The 16,519-nt window shown below is 46.0% G+C and overlaps 1 protein-coding gene across 5 annotated transcripts in view; it reads left to right on the top strand.

Annotated features, from left to right (window-relative positions):
• The first annotated feature begins 13,572 nt into the window (after nucleotides 1-13,572).
• The window catches only part of GRIA2 (glutamate ionotropic receptor AMPA type subunit 2), a 268,701-nt gene continuing 265,754 nt past the window's right edge, over nucleotides 13,573-16,519 (top strand). For 2 of the 5 annotated variants that reach the window (XR_012247807.1, XM_073644870.1), the window contains exons 1-2: nucleotides 13,577-13,941; nucleotides 14,471-14,611. Coding sequence is in view for 4 of the 5 variants with exons in the window: in XM_073644870.1 (XP_073500971.1) it covers nucleotides 13,854-13,941; nucleotides 14,471-14,611 (229 nt within the window). In the remaining variant the exon portion in view is untranslated. Of the gene's footprint in view, nucleotides 13,942-14,470; nucleotides 14,612-16,519 lie in introns of all 5 variants that reach the window. The other 3 variants (XM_073644879.1, XM_073644860.1, XM_073644888.1) reach the window with 3 other exon arrangements.

Raw genomic sequence — 16,519 nt, 5'->3', positions numbered from 1 at the left:
TGCCTTCTTGTTTCTGGAGCCTTTCCACTCCTCTGTCTCTCCTCCTTCCTTCCTTCTCCTCTTCTCCTCTCCGGCCTCGGCCTTGTCTCTAGGCCTGCCTCCAGGAGCTGAGCTCAGCCTGAGCCGCTGCTCCCTGTCAGCTCTCTCTCCCTTCTGCTCTGACTGAACTCCCTCCTAAGATGGCCTCCACCTTTTATCTGCTTCTCTGTGTCTGAGCTCAGGTGACCTGCACACAATGAGCTCCTTCCTGTGCTCCCAGAAACTGCCCCCTTTCTGCTCCTACACCACTGGGTTCTCTTCCCCCTCCCCACTCCAGCCAGGGACATGGTCAGTTGTGCCCGCAGCTGGGAGCACCGTCAAGCTGTCCCCCGGAAATGGTGTGTGTGTGTGCAATTAACTGAGCCCTGGTCCACACTCCATCCTTACCTGGCAGTGGAATATCACACCTCCGGATGAGGTGCAACACCCCTGTAGCAACCGAACCCTCGGGGTGCTACACTATCATTCAGGCTGGTGGAGACTGACACCTTCCGTAACTTGATGGCATTGGCAGTCCCACAATACGTGCCCAGCCGCTTTTATTTCAGCAGGCAAGCCGTCCCTGCCCTGCAACAGCATGTGGAGGGAAAAATTAAACATGCGCTACAAAACGCCGTCAGTAGCAAGGTCCACCTGACCACCAATGCGTGGATCAGTAAGCATGGACAGAGACGATACCTTTCCCTCACAGCCCATTGGGTAAATGTTGTGGAGAAGGGTACAGATCTTGAGAGTGGTCCTGTATGTGCTCTGCCAACTCCAAGGATTGCAGGAATCCAGTCTGTACAAATTGACTCCTCCTCATACTCCAGTTCCTCTGAATCAGCGCTCCAGGAGCAGTCACGGTCTACCTTCACATCGACCCATGAACGGGTTACCTGTTACGACCGATATGAGCATAGCCGTGGCCAAACGTCAACAGGCCGTATTAAAATTAATTTCTTTGGGGAATCGAAGCCACACAGTGCAGGAGCTCTGGAATGCCATCAAGCAGCAGAGCGACGTGTGGTTTGTGCCAGCGAATCTCCAGCCAGGCATGGTAGTGTGTGACAATGACCGAAATCTGGTGGCAGCTCTGGGCCTAGGCAACCTCACTCACATCCCATGTCTGGCACATGTGCTCAACTTGGTTGTGCAGAGTTTTTTGAGGGACTATCCGGATCTTGATGCACTGCTGCACAAGGTCCGCATAGAGTGCGCTCACTTGCGGCATTCCAGCAACGCAAGATCACGCATTGCAGCTCTGCAGCGCCGATTACGTCTTCCGGAACATCGCATCATGTGTGACCTACCCACCAGGTGGAATTCAACGTTACATATGGTGGAGAGGTTTTGTGAGCAGCAGGCAGCAGTAATGGAGTACCAGCGGCAGCAGGCGCAAACAAGTCGCAGTGCGCGCCGTTCACACTTCACCACCACTGAGTGGACCTCTATGAAGGACATTTGCCACGTTTTGCGTGCCTTCGATTATTCCACGCGGATGGCGAGTGCAGATGATGCACTAGTCAGCATGACTATCCCCCTTATCTGCCTGCTTGAAAAAACACTGCAAGCACTAAGGGAGGAGGTTTTGGAAGAGGTGGAGGATGAGGAGTCACAAATGCCATCTGCTTCTGTACAGTCTGCGCAACATGGTTCCTCACAAAGGCCTAGGCAGGGGACACTTTGTGAGGAGGATGAGGAGGAGTCAATGGAGGAGGAAGACATCTGGCCAGAGGAGGGAGGTACACAATGCTCTAGTAGTCAGTATCTAGAGCGAGGGTGGGGTGATGCAGAGCAGGCAGAGATCACGCCTCAAGCAGGGGACAGCGTTTCTTGGCCAGTTGGCAGTCTGCAGCACATGGTTGATTTCATGCTGCAGTGCCTGAGAAACGACCGCCGCATCGCCCACATTCTCAACACGGCTGATTATTGGGTGTCCACCCTCCTAGATCCTCGCTACTGGGATAACTTACAAAGCCTCATAACACCGTTGAACCGAGAGCGTAAAATGCGGGAGTACCAAGACGCACTGGTGCATTCCATCATGTTCTCCATTCCACCCGAGAGCAGTGCTGCTAGTGCTTTACAAAGCATCTCAGTGCGTCGAGGCAGTGGAGGAAGCTCTGCACAAAGAGGGAGTAGAAGCATGGCCTCAGCACAAGGCAAGACCAGTATGGCCCAAATGTGGCAAAGTTTTGTGTCCCCGCCACAAATGTCTACACCATCACAGACGGCTCCAGTCAGCAGGAGGCAACGTTTCCGTCAGATGGTGACAGACTACATGTCTTGCCCTCTCAGTGTACTCCCAGACGGCTCTTCCCCTTTCAAGTTTTGGGTCTCTAAGCTGGATACATGGCCAGAGCTTAGCCACTATGCATTGGAGGTGCTGGCTTGCCCTGCTGCTAGTGTATTATCGGAACGTGTCTTTAGTACCGCAGGTGGTGTTCCAACAGACAGTCGCATCCGACTATCCTCCGATAACGTTGACCAGCTTACTTTTCTGAAAATGAACAAGGCCTGGATCTCTCATGAATTTGCCAGTCCTCTTCCAGGTTAAATAATTGGTTGGCAACAGTATCCAGGTCTCCTGTTGTGTTCATGTTTCTACCACCTGAACTGTAATCCCTGGGCTCCAACACCACCAGTTGCTGCTCAGAAGTGCCGTCTGCACAGTCAACACTAGCTCCAGTGTTATTGGGGTTCAGTAACGTCAGCTGATCCCCTGCTGTGTGCCCGGCAATTTCTCCTGCTCTGTCCACATTCACACTACTACTGATTTTAAACGTGCTCCAATTACACCTCTGGCTCCTCTCTGTTTTCAGTATTATCCCTGAGCTCCAACACCGCCAGTTGCCGCTCAGAAGTGCCGTCTGCACAGTCAACACTTGCTGCCGTGTTATTGGGGTTCAGTAACGTCAGCTGATCCCCAGCTGTTTGTCCGGCAAATTCTCCTGCTCTGTCCACATTCTCACTACTACTACAGATTTAAATCTTGCTCCAATTACACCTCTGGCTCCACTCTTTTTTCAGTATTTACCCTGGGTTACAGCCCTGCCAGCTGTTTCCCGGCAGTGTCTTTGGCACGGGTACTACCTCCTGCCCAGCCTGGTTCCAGCACGCCAGCTGTTTCCGGGTAGTGTCAACGTCACTTTGCCTCCAATACATTGTCCTGTCGTGTTGCGGTCGGGTTAGCCGACTCTATGGTGCCTGCAGTTTAGGTGACTCCTATGTGGGCTGCGGGATCTGGCAATGAAGGCTGGTTCCATAGTGCCAATAGGACAAGCACCCCCTGTAGGACTGTGGGTTTCGGTAACTCAGGCCGGCTCGAGGCCTTGCAACTTTTTTTTTCATGTGTACCTTCTGCTACCCATCCGGGTTCCAGTACCGTCAGCTGGTTCTCGGCAGTGCCTTTGGCTTAGGTGCCTCCTTCTCGGTATCCAAGTTCCACTAACGTCTGCTGGTCCTTGGTAGTGCTTTCTGGCACAGGTACCTCCTGCTTAGTAACTGGGTTCCAATACCGTCAGCTGGTCCTCGGTAGTTCCATTGGCTCTAGTACCTTCTGCTACCCATCCGGGTTCCAGTACCGTCAGCTAGTTCTCGGCAGTGCCTTTGGCTTAGGTGCCTCCTTCCCGGTATCCAAGTTCCACCAACGTCTGCTGGTCTTTGGTAGTGCTTTCTGGCACAGGTACCTCCTGCTTAGTAACCGGGTTCCAGTACTGTCAGCTGGTCCTCGGTAGTTCCATTGGCTCTAGTGACTTCTGCTACCCATCCGGGTTCCAGTACCGTCAGCTGGTCCTCGGTAGTTCCATTGGCTCTTGTACCTTCTGCTACCAATCCGGGTTCCAGTACCGTCAGCTGGTTCTCGGTAGTTCCATTTGCTCTTGTACCTTCTGCTACCCATCCGGGTTCCAGTACCGTCAGCTGGTTCTCGGCAGTGCCTTTCGCTTAGGTGCCTCCTTCTCGGTATCCAAGTTCCACCAACGTCTGCTGGTCCTTGGTAGTGCTTTCTGGCACAGGTACCTCCTGCTTAGTAACCGGGTTCCAGTACCGTCAGCTGGTCCTCGGTAGTTCCATTGGCTCTAGTGCCTTCTGCTACCCATCCGGGTTCCAGTACCATCAGCTGGTCCTCGGTAGTTCCATTGGCTCTTGTACCTTCTGCTACCAATCCGGGTTCCAGTACCGTCAGCTGTTTCCCGGCAGTGTCTTTGGCACGGGTACTCCCTCCTGCCCAGCCTGGTTCCAGCACGCCAGCTGTTTCCGGGTAGTGTCAACGTCACTTTGCCTCCAATACGTTGTCCTGTTGTGTTGCGGTCGGGTTAGCCGACTCTATAGTGCCTGTAGTTTAGGTGACTCGTATGTGGGCTGCGGGATCTGGCAATGAAGGCTGGTTCCATAGTGCCAATAGGACAAGCACCCCCTGTAGGACTGTGGGTTTCGGTAACCCAGGCCGGCTCGCGGCCTTGCAACTTTTTTTTTTCATGTGTACCTTCTGCTACCCATCCGGGTTCCAGTACCGTCAGCTGGTTCTCGGCAGTGCCTTTGGCTTAGGTGCCTCCTTCTCGGTATCCAAGTTCCACCAACGTCTGCTGGTCCTCGGTAGTGCTTTCTGGCACAGGTACCTCCTGCTTAGTAACCGGGTTCCAGTACCATCAGCTGGTCCTCGGTAGTTCCATTGGCTCTTGTACCTTCTGCTACCCATCCGGGTTCCAGTACCGTCAGCTGGATCTCGGCAGTGCCTTTGGCTTTGGTGCCTCCTTCTCGGTATCCAAGTTCCACCAACGTCTGCTGGTCCTTGGTAGTGCTTTCTGGCACAGGTACCTCCTGCTTAGTAACCGGGTTCCAGTACCGTCTGCTGGTCCTCGGTAGTTCCATTAGCTCTAGTGCCTTCTGCTACCCATTCGGGTTCCAGTACCATCAGCTGGTTCTCGGCAGTTCCTCAGCCTTCTTGTACCTTCTGCTACATTTCCAAGTTCAAGCTTTTTGAAATGGTTCTTGGTAATCACTCTGGATCTCCCTGACAACAACCCTGAAGACGAGAACCCTGAAGACCACCCCGAAGAAGACGAGGACCCCGAAGATGACGACCCTGAAGATGACGACCCTGAAGACCATCCCGAAGAAGACCAAGAAGATGACCCTGAAGAAGATAACCAAGAGGACAAAGAACAAGAAGACAACCACCAAGATACAGAAGAACAAGAGACAGAAAACCAAGAAGCAGAAGAACAAGAAGCTGCAGAACAAAAAGCTGAAGAACATTAAACATAAGACTAAAAATCAGAGCAAAAGATATTATCTAAATTATAAGCAGAAGAAGACTAAGCAGTGTATGGAGGTGAGTCCGTTCCTCCTCGTGGTGCCCCTGGAAAAGACCTGCTGCTGCAGGCCAAACTGAACGCGGACAAATCCTGTTGTAAATCTTTTGTGACGGGCAGAACGAAAGGTGTAATCTTCAAACTTTTATAGATAACAACTACAGGAATGCCTGTCACAAATAAGAATATGATGAAGAAGAAGAATATGAAGAAGATGAAGAAGGAGAATATGAAGAAGAATAATAGTTGAATAAGAAGAATATGAAGAATGTAAAAAAAAAGAATAATACGAAGAAGGTGAAGAAGAAGAAGATGAAGAAGGTGAAGAAGAAGTTGATGAAAAAGATGCTGATGCTGAGGATGATGAAGGAGAAAGTGTGGGAGAAGTAAAAAAGAAGGTGAAGAGCATGGAAGTAGTGAAACATAAATATCTGACAAAATATAAAAAAGCTTAACATAGTCAATATTTTTGTAACTCAGAACGTCTTAAAAAAAAATATTAATTCCTGCTATTCCATTTGATTGGGCTAAACCTCTATGCCTTTATTGTCTCCCCCACCTCCCCCAATACATTCTACATTATTCTTAGTTGTTTTCCTTCATGTAGAATTAACCTACAAGGAAAGAAAGGGTTTATTTTCATTCCGATATTTGTGTCCCATTGACTTGCATTGGTTTCCGGTATCGGAATCGGCGATATCCGATATTTTTGGGTATCGGTCCGATCCAATCCGATCCGATATTTTCCGATATCGGAAGGTATCGCTCAACACTAGCAATGAAACAAAGAGTGAAAAATTTAAAGGGGTCTGAATACTTTCCGTACCCACTGTATTCTTTATTTCTGCAGTCTCATACCCCTGCTCCTTCCTGTGGCTGCTCTATACTGCGCTCGCCTGCTCATTGTATCAGTTGTTTTTTCTAAACTAAAACCTCAATGTTTAGGTTAAATCGCCATGTTGGCACTTGGCGATAAATAAGTGGGTTTTGGATTGCACCTTACATACACATTAAACAGAGGAATGCTGTTCAGCTCTGTTCAATGTCTACACCCAGGCACAGCCCGGAGCTAAAACCATCTGATTGGTTGGGGGTGCCAAGTGTCAGACCTTTACTGATCTGATATTGATGACCCATCCTAAACATCATCAATATTAACCCCTGTAAATATAAAAAAAATGCTCCTTGGCAAAAAAATTTGCTTAATGTTCATAAGATTACAATAATTTTTTATAGAAAATATCTGTTACAGTGTGTGACCAAATGTTATATACAAGTCTTATCTGTATAATAATTCCTTTGCATTTCTGACTCGGTATTTCCCCATACTGCTTGCCCTAGTTATAGCTGAGACAAAAATGTTAGTCTCATTAAACTGTAAAGTCTTCAGCGCTATCCCTCAATCATGACGCTAATTACATCTGACGTTTTGCAAACAAGCTGCGATGAGTTCAGAGAAACATGTGACAAGAGGATGACATTTGTTTATTTGGCATCTATCTATATGCATATATTATATATATATATATATATATATATATATATATATGTGTTGCACTTACAAACAGACGGTAGAAATATTCCTATTAGAGACACCTTACAATAAAATAAATCAATATACAAGGGCAGGATATGTCAAAAGAATGTAGATCTCACTGTACCAAACACAGCATTTCCTTGGTGCTAGTTAAAAGCTCTAAGTGACAACCAGTCAGCACGATTCCAGGCTGACTTCCTAGTTTCCATGACAACGTACAATATCCTATAAAGCTGTGTGGGAAGTATGAGAATTAGACAATGAAGTCATTTTAGAAAAAAGACTTGGATGCTAATTATCTTGTAGCAGCAACTTCTGCTTTTTGCAAAGGTTAAACATTATATATGCAATTACCATGTAGTGTAACATCACAACCCAGCCCCAGACTAAAGAACTCTTGAATGCTGCACCACCCAGCACTGAACGAGTTAATAGAACCTAATGCTAAGAAACAGTCATCAAACAAGTTCTTCCTCCAAGTAGAAGCATCTTCTATAAATAACAATTTCCCACCCAGATATTATGTCACCCTCCTCTGCACAAGGTTACTCTGCAGAAAATTAAAGGCAATTGACATAATGCTGTCCTCCTAAGTGATCAGAACTTTTCTTTCAGTTCGCACAGTAATAGACTTTATTTCATTTGAAATAATGACTGTGCATGCAGACTGCTTTAATGATGGAAAATTCCTGACATTCTGCTACATCCAATAATGATTTCCAAAACCAATGAGCAGCAGTTCCCCCACAACGATCATTAGATGAAGTATAATATACCACCAACAATTGTGCATGATACATTTCTCAATATTTATCCACAATGGGATGTACCTGGATTAGTAATGAAGGGACAAATCGCCAAAAATCATACATATACAGACCCAGAAAAAAGACTATCAAAAAAGTCCTCACAATTCATATTATAAAATCTGAAAGCTTTATTGATACATAATTACAAAAAATTATTAATAAATCTAGAATGACAAGTGTGTGGGCAAATGGACACGGAGCCCATGTGCAGATGCCAAAAGGACATGCGAATCACCCAGACAGCAGCCAAAAAAAAGTATAGCCATACAGTGGACCCTATAACTGTTATATCCCAATACTGATGCTGTTTTTAACTAATATCTATAGATAACAATGTACCCATGGCCACGTCATTACAATATACAACCATATATATACCTTTAAATCCGAGGATTGGGTGTAGTTGGCATGCTGGGTGGGCGCATGTCCACCCCAACGCGCGTTTCGGCAAGTCTTCGTCAGGGGTTCGCCTCCTTTTTAAAGGTATATATATGGTTGTATATTGTAATGATGTGGTCATGGGTACATTGTTATCTATAGATATTAGTTAGAAACAACTTCAGTATTGGGATATAACAGTTATAGGGTCCACTATATAGCTATACTTTTTTGTTGGCTGCTGTCTGGGTGATTCACATGTCCTTTTAGCATCTGCACATGGGCTCCATGTCCATTTGCCCTCACACTTGTCACTCTAGATATATTAATCATTTTTTGTAATTATGTATCAATAAAGCTTTCAGATTTTATGATATAAATTGTGAGGACTTTTTTGATAGTCTTTTTTCTGGGCCTGGATATGGATCATTAGAGGAAGTGGACTTCCATTTTCAGTTAAACAAAACATAAATGCAGCCAAACAAAACATTTTGCAGTCATGTAATTTCTAGCAATTTAGTGAAACACTGACAGATAGACCTGGATGTCTATATAAGGTTTGGTTCTTCACATGATCCCATTTATTTCTCTTTTAATCTGACAACACATACGATATTTAACTACTGGGGTTAAAGGGGTTTTCCCACAAAAAAAGTTAACTTTAATCAACATTTTAATCAACAGAGCTTTGAATACTACTAAATTCCACAACTGGATGTGTTTATATAAAATGTTCCTGTGCTGATATAATTATAAATGTGCCCTTGCTGTATACTGTATATATATAATGGCTGTGTGTGACCGTGCAGGAACATGGTCTGATCATACCACATCTCCTGGGCAGAGGAGGAAACAAAAATGAGGATACAGACAGGACAGCACAGGATCACAAATTATTCTTTCTTTTAGGTAAGACATGGCTTAAAAACAGGCAGTGAAATGTTTTGCCTCACAAAAAGAATCAGCTGTGATCCCGTGCTGTAATGTCTGTATACTCTTTTGCTTCCTCCACTGCCCAGGAGATGTGGTATGATCAGACCACGTCACTGTACAGTCAGACACAGCCATTACACAGTACACAGCAGGAGCACATTTATAAGATTATCTCCGCACAGGAACATTTTATCTAAACACATCCAATTGTGGAAGTTATTATTATTCCAAGATCTAGTGATTAAAAAGTACTTTGCTCATGGGAAAACTACTTTAAGATGACAAACAATAGCTTAGTTGATACTGTGGCACCCCAGGGGTTAAATTGCCACAGTGGCATTGCCTCCCTCACAAGGGGTGATGCCATGTCTGGAAGCAAGGATCCCCTTATCAGGTTTACCAGCATACAACACTTTCCTAGCTCCAGACCAGAAAGGGGGAGCTCCTCCCCTTAACAACTGGAATCTGGAGGCAGGGTTAGTAAGAGTGAGTGGAGAGGAGTTGGAGACAAGGCAGCGATGAGGAAGGACCTGGGGAAGGGAGCTGTGTACAAGCTTGGCCCCAGAGGAGAGAAGCGCAAGTGAACCGGACACCGGAGTCCGTGGTTGTGTGGGCAGTGAAGCCCCAGCAGCAGAATCCGGCGGCACAGCAGCACCATAGGGCCCAGCACCACCACGTGGGAGAGACACTTGAGGAAGGCCCGAGCTGCCTGCTATATGGGTGAGGAAAAATACGTTTTACTCAGGGACGAGGGCCGCAGCATAGCTTCAAGCAGCAGGGCCAAAGAGAATAGAGCAGAGGGAACTCCACCTGGCGAGGGGGATCCCCAACTTGCTTCCAGGCCGCCCGGACCTCTACTACCAGGTAGTACCCATGCTCCGGTCTGCTTAACAAACTCCAAGTAAATATAGAGGAAACCGCTATTAATCTGTTGACTGGTCATTATCTGCGCCATCACCTGCATTACACCGCACTCATGACATCTACCTCCACAATTCTTCATATACTGCCCTGGAGCTTAGCTCTAACTGTGGAGAGCTGAACCAACTCTGCTGCATCACCATCAGCTCCAGTGGATCTGCACCGCAGCGGCGGCCCCATATAGCCGCATACCAGGGGTGGCGTCACGTACATTATCTCTAAAAACTTTATTCCCCTTTTACTTTCCCTTTAATTGACCACCCTGGGTCACGGACCGGGTCACTGCCACCGTGACATCCCCCAGCACCGACCGGCCCGGCTACTCAGTACCCCACGGCCCAGGGGGCGCGTCATAATACTCCGTTTCGAAATGCACCATTGTCCTGATCCTCCTCCCCTTATCATTGCTCCTTTGTATTGTACTGAGAGACTGGAGGACAGGCTACTATGCATTGAGTACAATTGCTGGGGTTAGCCCATAGAGATGCTAGCATTGGTTAAATATTCATGTACTTTTAACAAATGTTGCATAAACCAACCAAACAAGCCAACACAAAAAACTTTGTAACAAATCTTCTCAAAAATATCTGATTCTTTCTCCTCTTATGAGCTAGACACTTCTTTCCATCCCCGCAGTCTCATTAACTCCCCACCCACTCAGGAAAACAGCTTAAATCTGTCTTGGTCAAAACAAGATAAATTTCCAGCACAGCAAGGTATCAGGCTGCAAAGACTATTGCACTCTATGGATAGCGACAGTGATACAGGCAAACAGATCTGTGTGACAGCTCCTCTAACAAGTGAATTATCTCACCCCATGTGCTGGATTCACAGCTACCCTAATTAGTATTGCTGTATATTGTCCAACATGCAGTTGCTTATGTTTCTGTCTGTGTGCTACACAAAATTGAAGAGCAGGAATCTATGTGGGCGATGTGCATGAGAAATTTGAGAGCAGCTAGTGTTCTTGCACTAGGACAGAGAACTGGAAATTAGAGATAGAGCCAGCAGAGGAGAAAATTGGTGAAGAATACAAGACACAAGTCAAATAATGGCCATAAATTGTGTTATTCCTTACATACACACACAACAGTTTATTCTGAAGGGTCTACTAAAATGACAGGTACACTTTAAGAAACTCAAGTCCCTGTCCATGGTGCTGAGGCTGGTCCTGGCTAGATTACAGTGCTAGAGCAGCTGTGATTGATTGATCCATTCAGGCCACTGTCCATGGTGCTGTAGCCAAGCCCGATTGGAGTGCATTTCTTGAAAGATATGCTTCTCCTTGCAAAGAGTGACATGTTACCCTCCAATACCGGGTCTCATACCGGCGAATCCCCACAGCCCACAGTGCCTGCACTGGAGAGATTCATAAGTCTGCAGTCACACAGAGTGACTGCAGACTTATCACTTTTGACCGGACAACCCTTGACAGGCATGTCAAGGTGAGGAGATTTTTAAGCCACAATGCTCCACTGGGAAATATACAAATTATCTCTTCAGAGAGGAAGAGGACTAGAACTCTAGTGCCACCTATAGGAAGCAGCAATCCTAAAAGTCACTATCGACTTTCTAACGAACCTTGTCACATGACTTAGGATTAAAGCCAGAACCAGAATCTCAATTTGGAGACACTGTATTTTTCGGGGTACTGCCCCTCGTCAGTGCAAAGTGTGAGATCTGGTTTGGCTGGGTGACCGGGATCCAAAGGGTAACGTTTCTCCTTGCGGAGAGTGACATGTTAAGTATGTCACGGTGAGGAGACTTTTAAGCCACAATGAGTTCTAGTCTTCTTCCTCCCTGAAGAGACAATTTGATAGATATCCCGAACTCATTAGGAGGCAGGTGCCTCTTAAAGAATTACTCCAGCGCACTCTTCATCAAATCTATGACAGTCTTAAAGAGGTTGTCTACTACTATTAACATTGCCCCCATGGATTTAAATTGTGGCAACAAGTCTTTTTGTAAATACATTGCATGTTCTTTACTGCCTGTGAGCGGCGCTATCACTGGCCGCTCACAGGCATCACGTGACCCTGGCTGCAGCCGGCTCTGACATCCGCTGATGTCACATCAAGTTCCGGTTGCAGCCGGGTGTGACCCAGTGACGTGCTCTCCCTGATTGATGGGCTGTGGGCGGGGTTTCACCGTGAGTCACAGCCCAGCATCCACCGCGCACTTCCCCTCTCCGCTGCTTTCGTTGGGAAAGTGCACAGTGGATGCTGGGCTGTGATGCGCGGTGAAACCCCACCCACAGCCCATCAATCAGGGTGGGCGCCTCACTTGGTCACACCCGGCTGCAGCCGGAACTTGTCATGACGTCAGCGGATGTCGGAGCCGCCTGTAGCCGGGGTCATGCGATGCCTGGTGAGTGGCCAGCGATAGCGCAACTCACAGGCAGTAAAGAATATGCAAGGTACTAACAAAAATACTTGTTGCCACAATTTAAATCCATGGGGGCAATGTTAATAGTAATGGACAACCTCTATAAGAACTGGGGCTTAAATGTATCTACCACTTGGAGTCTGAAAGCAAGGTGGAAGAAAATATGGCACAAATCAGCCCCCTAAATAATCTGAAACCTACATCACAAGATGGCAAGATATATCAATGAGTGTCACAACTTGTCAAAGAAGACCTATTAAAAGTGTGGTGACTGAATGAACCTACAAAAGGAATGTATAACCTCCAGTTGACCACCATGAAAAACGTCCTGAGGAACAGCATATTGCTATATCCCAAAAATGACAACCTCATACAAGTGGTGTAAAACCCCAAAAGAAGTCACTAATGTCATCCAAACATGGTACAAAGGAAATATATTGAACCAACCTTGACTTGCATTGATATGGTGAGTGCTAGCTGGTTGCAATCTGAACAGTCACAGGGTAGGACCACATCTGCAAGGAGTTTGTATGTTCTCCCCTTGTTTGTGTGGGTTTCCTCCGGGTTCTCCGGTTTCCTCCCACACTCCAAAGACATACTGATAGGGAATGAAGATTGTGAGGATTGTGGGGACAGTAATGATGATGTCTGTAAAGCGCTGCAAAATATGATGGCGCTGTATAAGAAAAGTATAATAAATAAATAAGAGTAAGACTTTTTTTTACACTTTTATATCTATTTGTTGAATATTGCAACTTTTGTATACAGCTTGCTGCATTTCCCACACACTGTGCATTACTAGTATAAGTAATTTTGATTATGTATTCATGATTTGTTTACTTATTAGTAATTCTAATAGCTGTGTGACCTTATGGGTCCCTGCCCCTTAATGGAGTCATTGACCTAGATTTACTGTGCTTGCACATTTCCCTATAGAAGAGCTGAAACGTTGCATCCTCTGACATAAAGGTTAATAAATTGCTTATTAAATGCTGCTTTCTACTGAGCTCTATCCAGTGCTTCCTGAGGTTTGGGGTCTTGCAGGACCCATCCTTGTAGCACCCCTCCTTGTAGCACCCCTCTTTGCAGGACCCCTCCTTGTAGCACCCCTCCTTGTAGCACCCCTCCTTGCAGGACCCCTCTTTGTAGCACCCCTCCTTGCAGGACCCCTCCTTGTAGCACCCCTCCTTGCAGGACCCCTCCTTGTAGCACCCCTCCTTGCAGGACCCCTCCTTGCATCCTTGCTACTCTGCTGCTTCCTTTTGTCTAGTTTCCTGGAAGGAAGAGAGGTGCTGTTGGGGGAGGTCTGTGCTCGCCCCCGATGCTCGCTCCCGTCTGCCTGCCTCCTCTCTCTGAGTGTCTGAATGAACAATACTGAGACACAGGGACCACATCTGCATCCAAGCATCCAGGAGCCAGGGCAGCCTCCATCTTCCAGCCTCCATCAGCCCCCAGCTCTTGTGTTCCTCGGATTGCCCTGCCTGATGTAAAGCACGGCTGCAGTGTACACGGGAAGCTGTTCTCTTGGATGCTTCATTTTTTTCTCTCTTGGAAATGCACAAGATTATGTATATTTCTGTCTTCCTGGTTCCTGTTCTGTGGGGACTCATTATTGGGGTATATTCCAATAGCATACAAATAGGTAAGACATTTTTTTATTATTTATATTACAACCTTATTGATATAGTTGATGTTTTCTTACTAACAATGAGGTCATAGAGACAACAACACCACAGCAGTGCCCATAATATTTTATTACATGTGTGTGTTACAACATTACAGTGCCTGCAGCTGCACAGCAAGATCCATGTTCCCACAATATCTGATAATATATACTATGTACATGCTATGTAATAAGTCACCATGATTACAGCTGCACAACGGATCCAACTTGCCATGATATATGTGCCATATAAGTAGATCACAGTGATCAGAGCTGGACTCAGCTTCCCATAATATGTAATGGGCCGATCACAGGATTTATCTTGGCGTCTGCAGCTTTGATAATTGACCACAGCTCCATAGTTAGATGTCTTATGTTGTTATTACTGATGAGCAGAAATTCCCTTTATATAAAAATGTAAGATGTCAGTTTTTTTCTTCTTAATATGTTTTATTCTGTTGTAGATGAGCCTACGATATATAACATAATGATATGTCATCTTTTCCAGGAGGATTATTTCCAAGGGGTGCAGATCAGGAATACAGTGCATTTCGGGTAGGGATGGTTTTCAATTCCATTTCAGAGTTTAGACTGACGCCCCATATCGACAATCTGGAGGTAGCTAACAGCTTTGCCGTAACCAATGCTTGTAAGTAATGCATTTTCATTATCCTTATTATAAATGATTATATGTGATGCATCCACCTATAGGGGACCAGTCATGGTGCGGTGCAAACACTCACCTATATTTTCCACTGCAAGTTTGTCCTGCAATGCTTTATACGCCACCCTGGCAACCAATGGTGCTCTTACATGCTTGGCATGGAGCATAGCCATTGGGACCTGTTACTGCATCATCGCATTCCACTACATGCGAGCACATAGCACTAGCAGGGACTGGTATCTAGCTGTAGAAGTGCTACATACTGCATAGCAGCCGCCTGGGTGGTTGCTGGGCTGTGCAGACCCCAGTAATGTATTCATGTGAGAACAGTCAAACATATGGGGCAGTGATTTGTCATTAAATATGAGCAGATGCAGAGTGATGATCAGCCATTTTACTCAGAGTAATATCTCCATATTAGAATGGTTACTCGTTCACCAAGCTATTCTTATGGCAAATGCATCAACCGGATCAGCACTAGCCAGGAGGCTGAGTTATAATGTACGTGTCTTGTTAATGCAGGCTCCTGTAGTCACAGCACATAAACTGTTCTATTTATAGTGGCTGATTGATCGCCTCTCTAGATAATCCCATTGATTAGCAATCCAAAACAAATTCATTTCCCTAAGTTGCATAACGCTTGATATGAATGTGTATGGGCTTCCATCTGACAGTTAGTGTTTTGGTGATTCCGGAGATCGATATGAGGGATTCATTTATCATATGACACGTTGGTACCACAAATCCTCATGTGAACGCAGCTAACAATTGTACGTTACATAAAATAAGCAGATCCAGCATGAAGACTACTGTGACTTATAATGGCGGTGTAGTGCCACCACTGTCCCAGCTGTGTTACATGCTACATACCCCATCAAAATACCCTACAGATATGAGATCCGCACGTCGATCATTAGTGATGCAGTGATAAGCAGACCATAAAGGATGTGATTCCGAGGTAGAACATGCTGGATACTGGACCAGATTAGAAATCAGGTCGCGGCATCACATGCACTGGCGAGAAAGCTGGCTATAGGACTGAGGTTAGGGTTGTCTTGCTGGCTTGGATAAGCCGGATAGTTGCACCAGGCTTCTGCATCCTGACATGATGACAAGGGGCTGCTGATTCATGCACACAGCTCTCATTAGCAGCCTGCGCTGCAGGTCCAGTAACACTGAGGACTGGGGAGGAGGTGGTGAAATAACCCCGCTGGAGCCATGGGCTCAGGTCCTTGCTCTCACCACTACTTAACCCTGATCTGTATTTATGGAGACAATGTCTATAAATAATCCCTATCCTGATTATTATCTGGATTATATAATGTACAATATGCATCTGTGCATTAATACAACTAGCGCACCCCTCCCTGCCTATGTGTGGGGCTCAGTGCAGCCCGCTTTCCATTTCTGAACACAGCTGCTCAGCACCGGAAATGAAGGATGCTTCTCTGTGTCCTGGCTCCAGCACTGTGTGGTTTCCACTCAGCATCCTGTGCATTACGCTGGTCTGTGCTGCAGATCCATGTCCGCTCTGCTGTGATTTATTCCCATACTGTAGACTATGTCGGGCAGATGCCTGTATAGTAAGAGATTGATCTTCACTGCTGGCAATGAATGTACATGTGATGCCCCATCACAAAGCAAGCATATTCACGTATGAAGCTGATGTGGCAATTAATTTAGCTGCTTGCTTTCACATAAACAATTGATCTATAACAATTGATTGGTTAAAATTGTGATCGATTAAGTCAGAATATTTAGCTAATAGTTTGCTATAACATGTAGCTTAAGGTATTTCGGTTTTACGTATGTTTGTGGTCCGAGTTAACGTGGCCACCCATGTCCATGGTGAATATTAAATGGGCCCTTCCACTGTAAACATTTGACAGATTA

This window comes from Phyllobates terribilis, unplaced genomic scaffold, assembly GCF_046119375.1.
Source record: "Phyllobates terribilis strain yellow unplaced genomic scaffold, ASM4611937v1 Scaffold_1__5_contigs__length_1240528914, whole genome shotgun sequence".
In the NCBI taxonomy this organism is placed as follows: domain Eukaryota; kingdom Metazoa; phylum Chordata; class Amphibia; order Anura; family Dendrobatidae; genus Phyllobates; species Phyllobates terribilis.
This window is presented reverse-complemented; position numbering and strand designations above follow the sequence as displayed.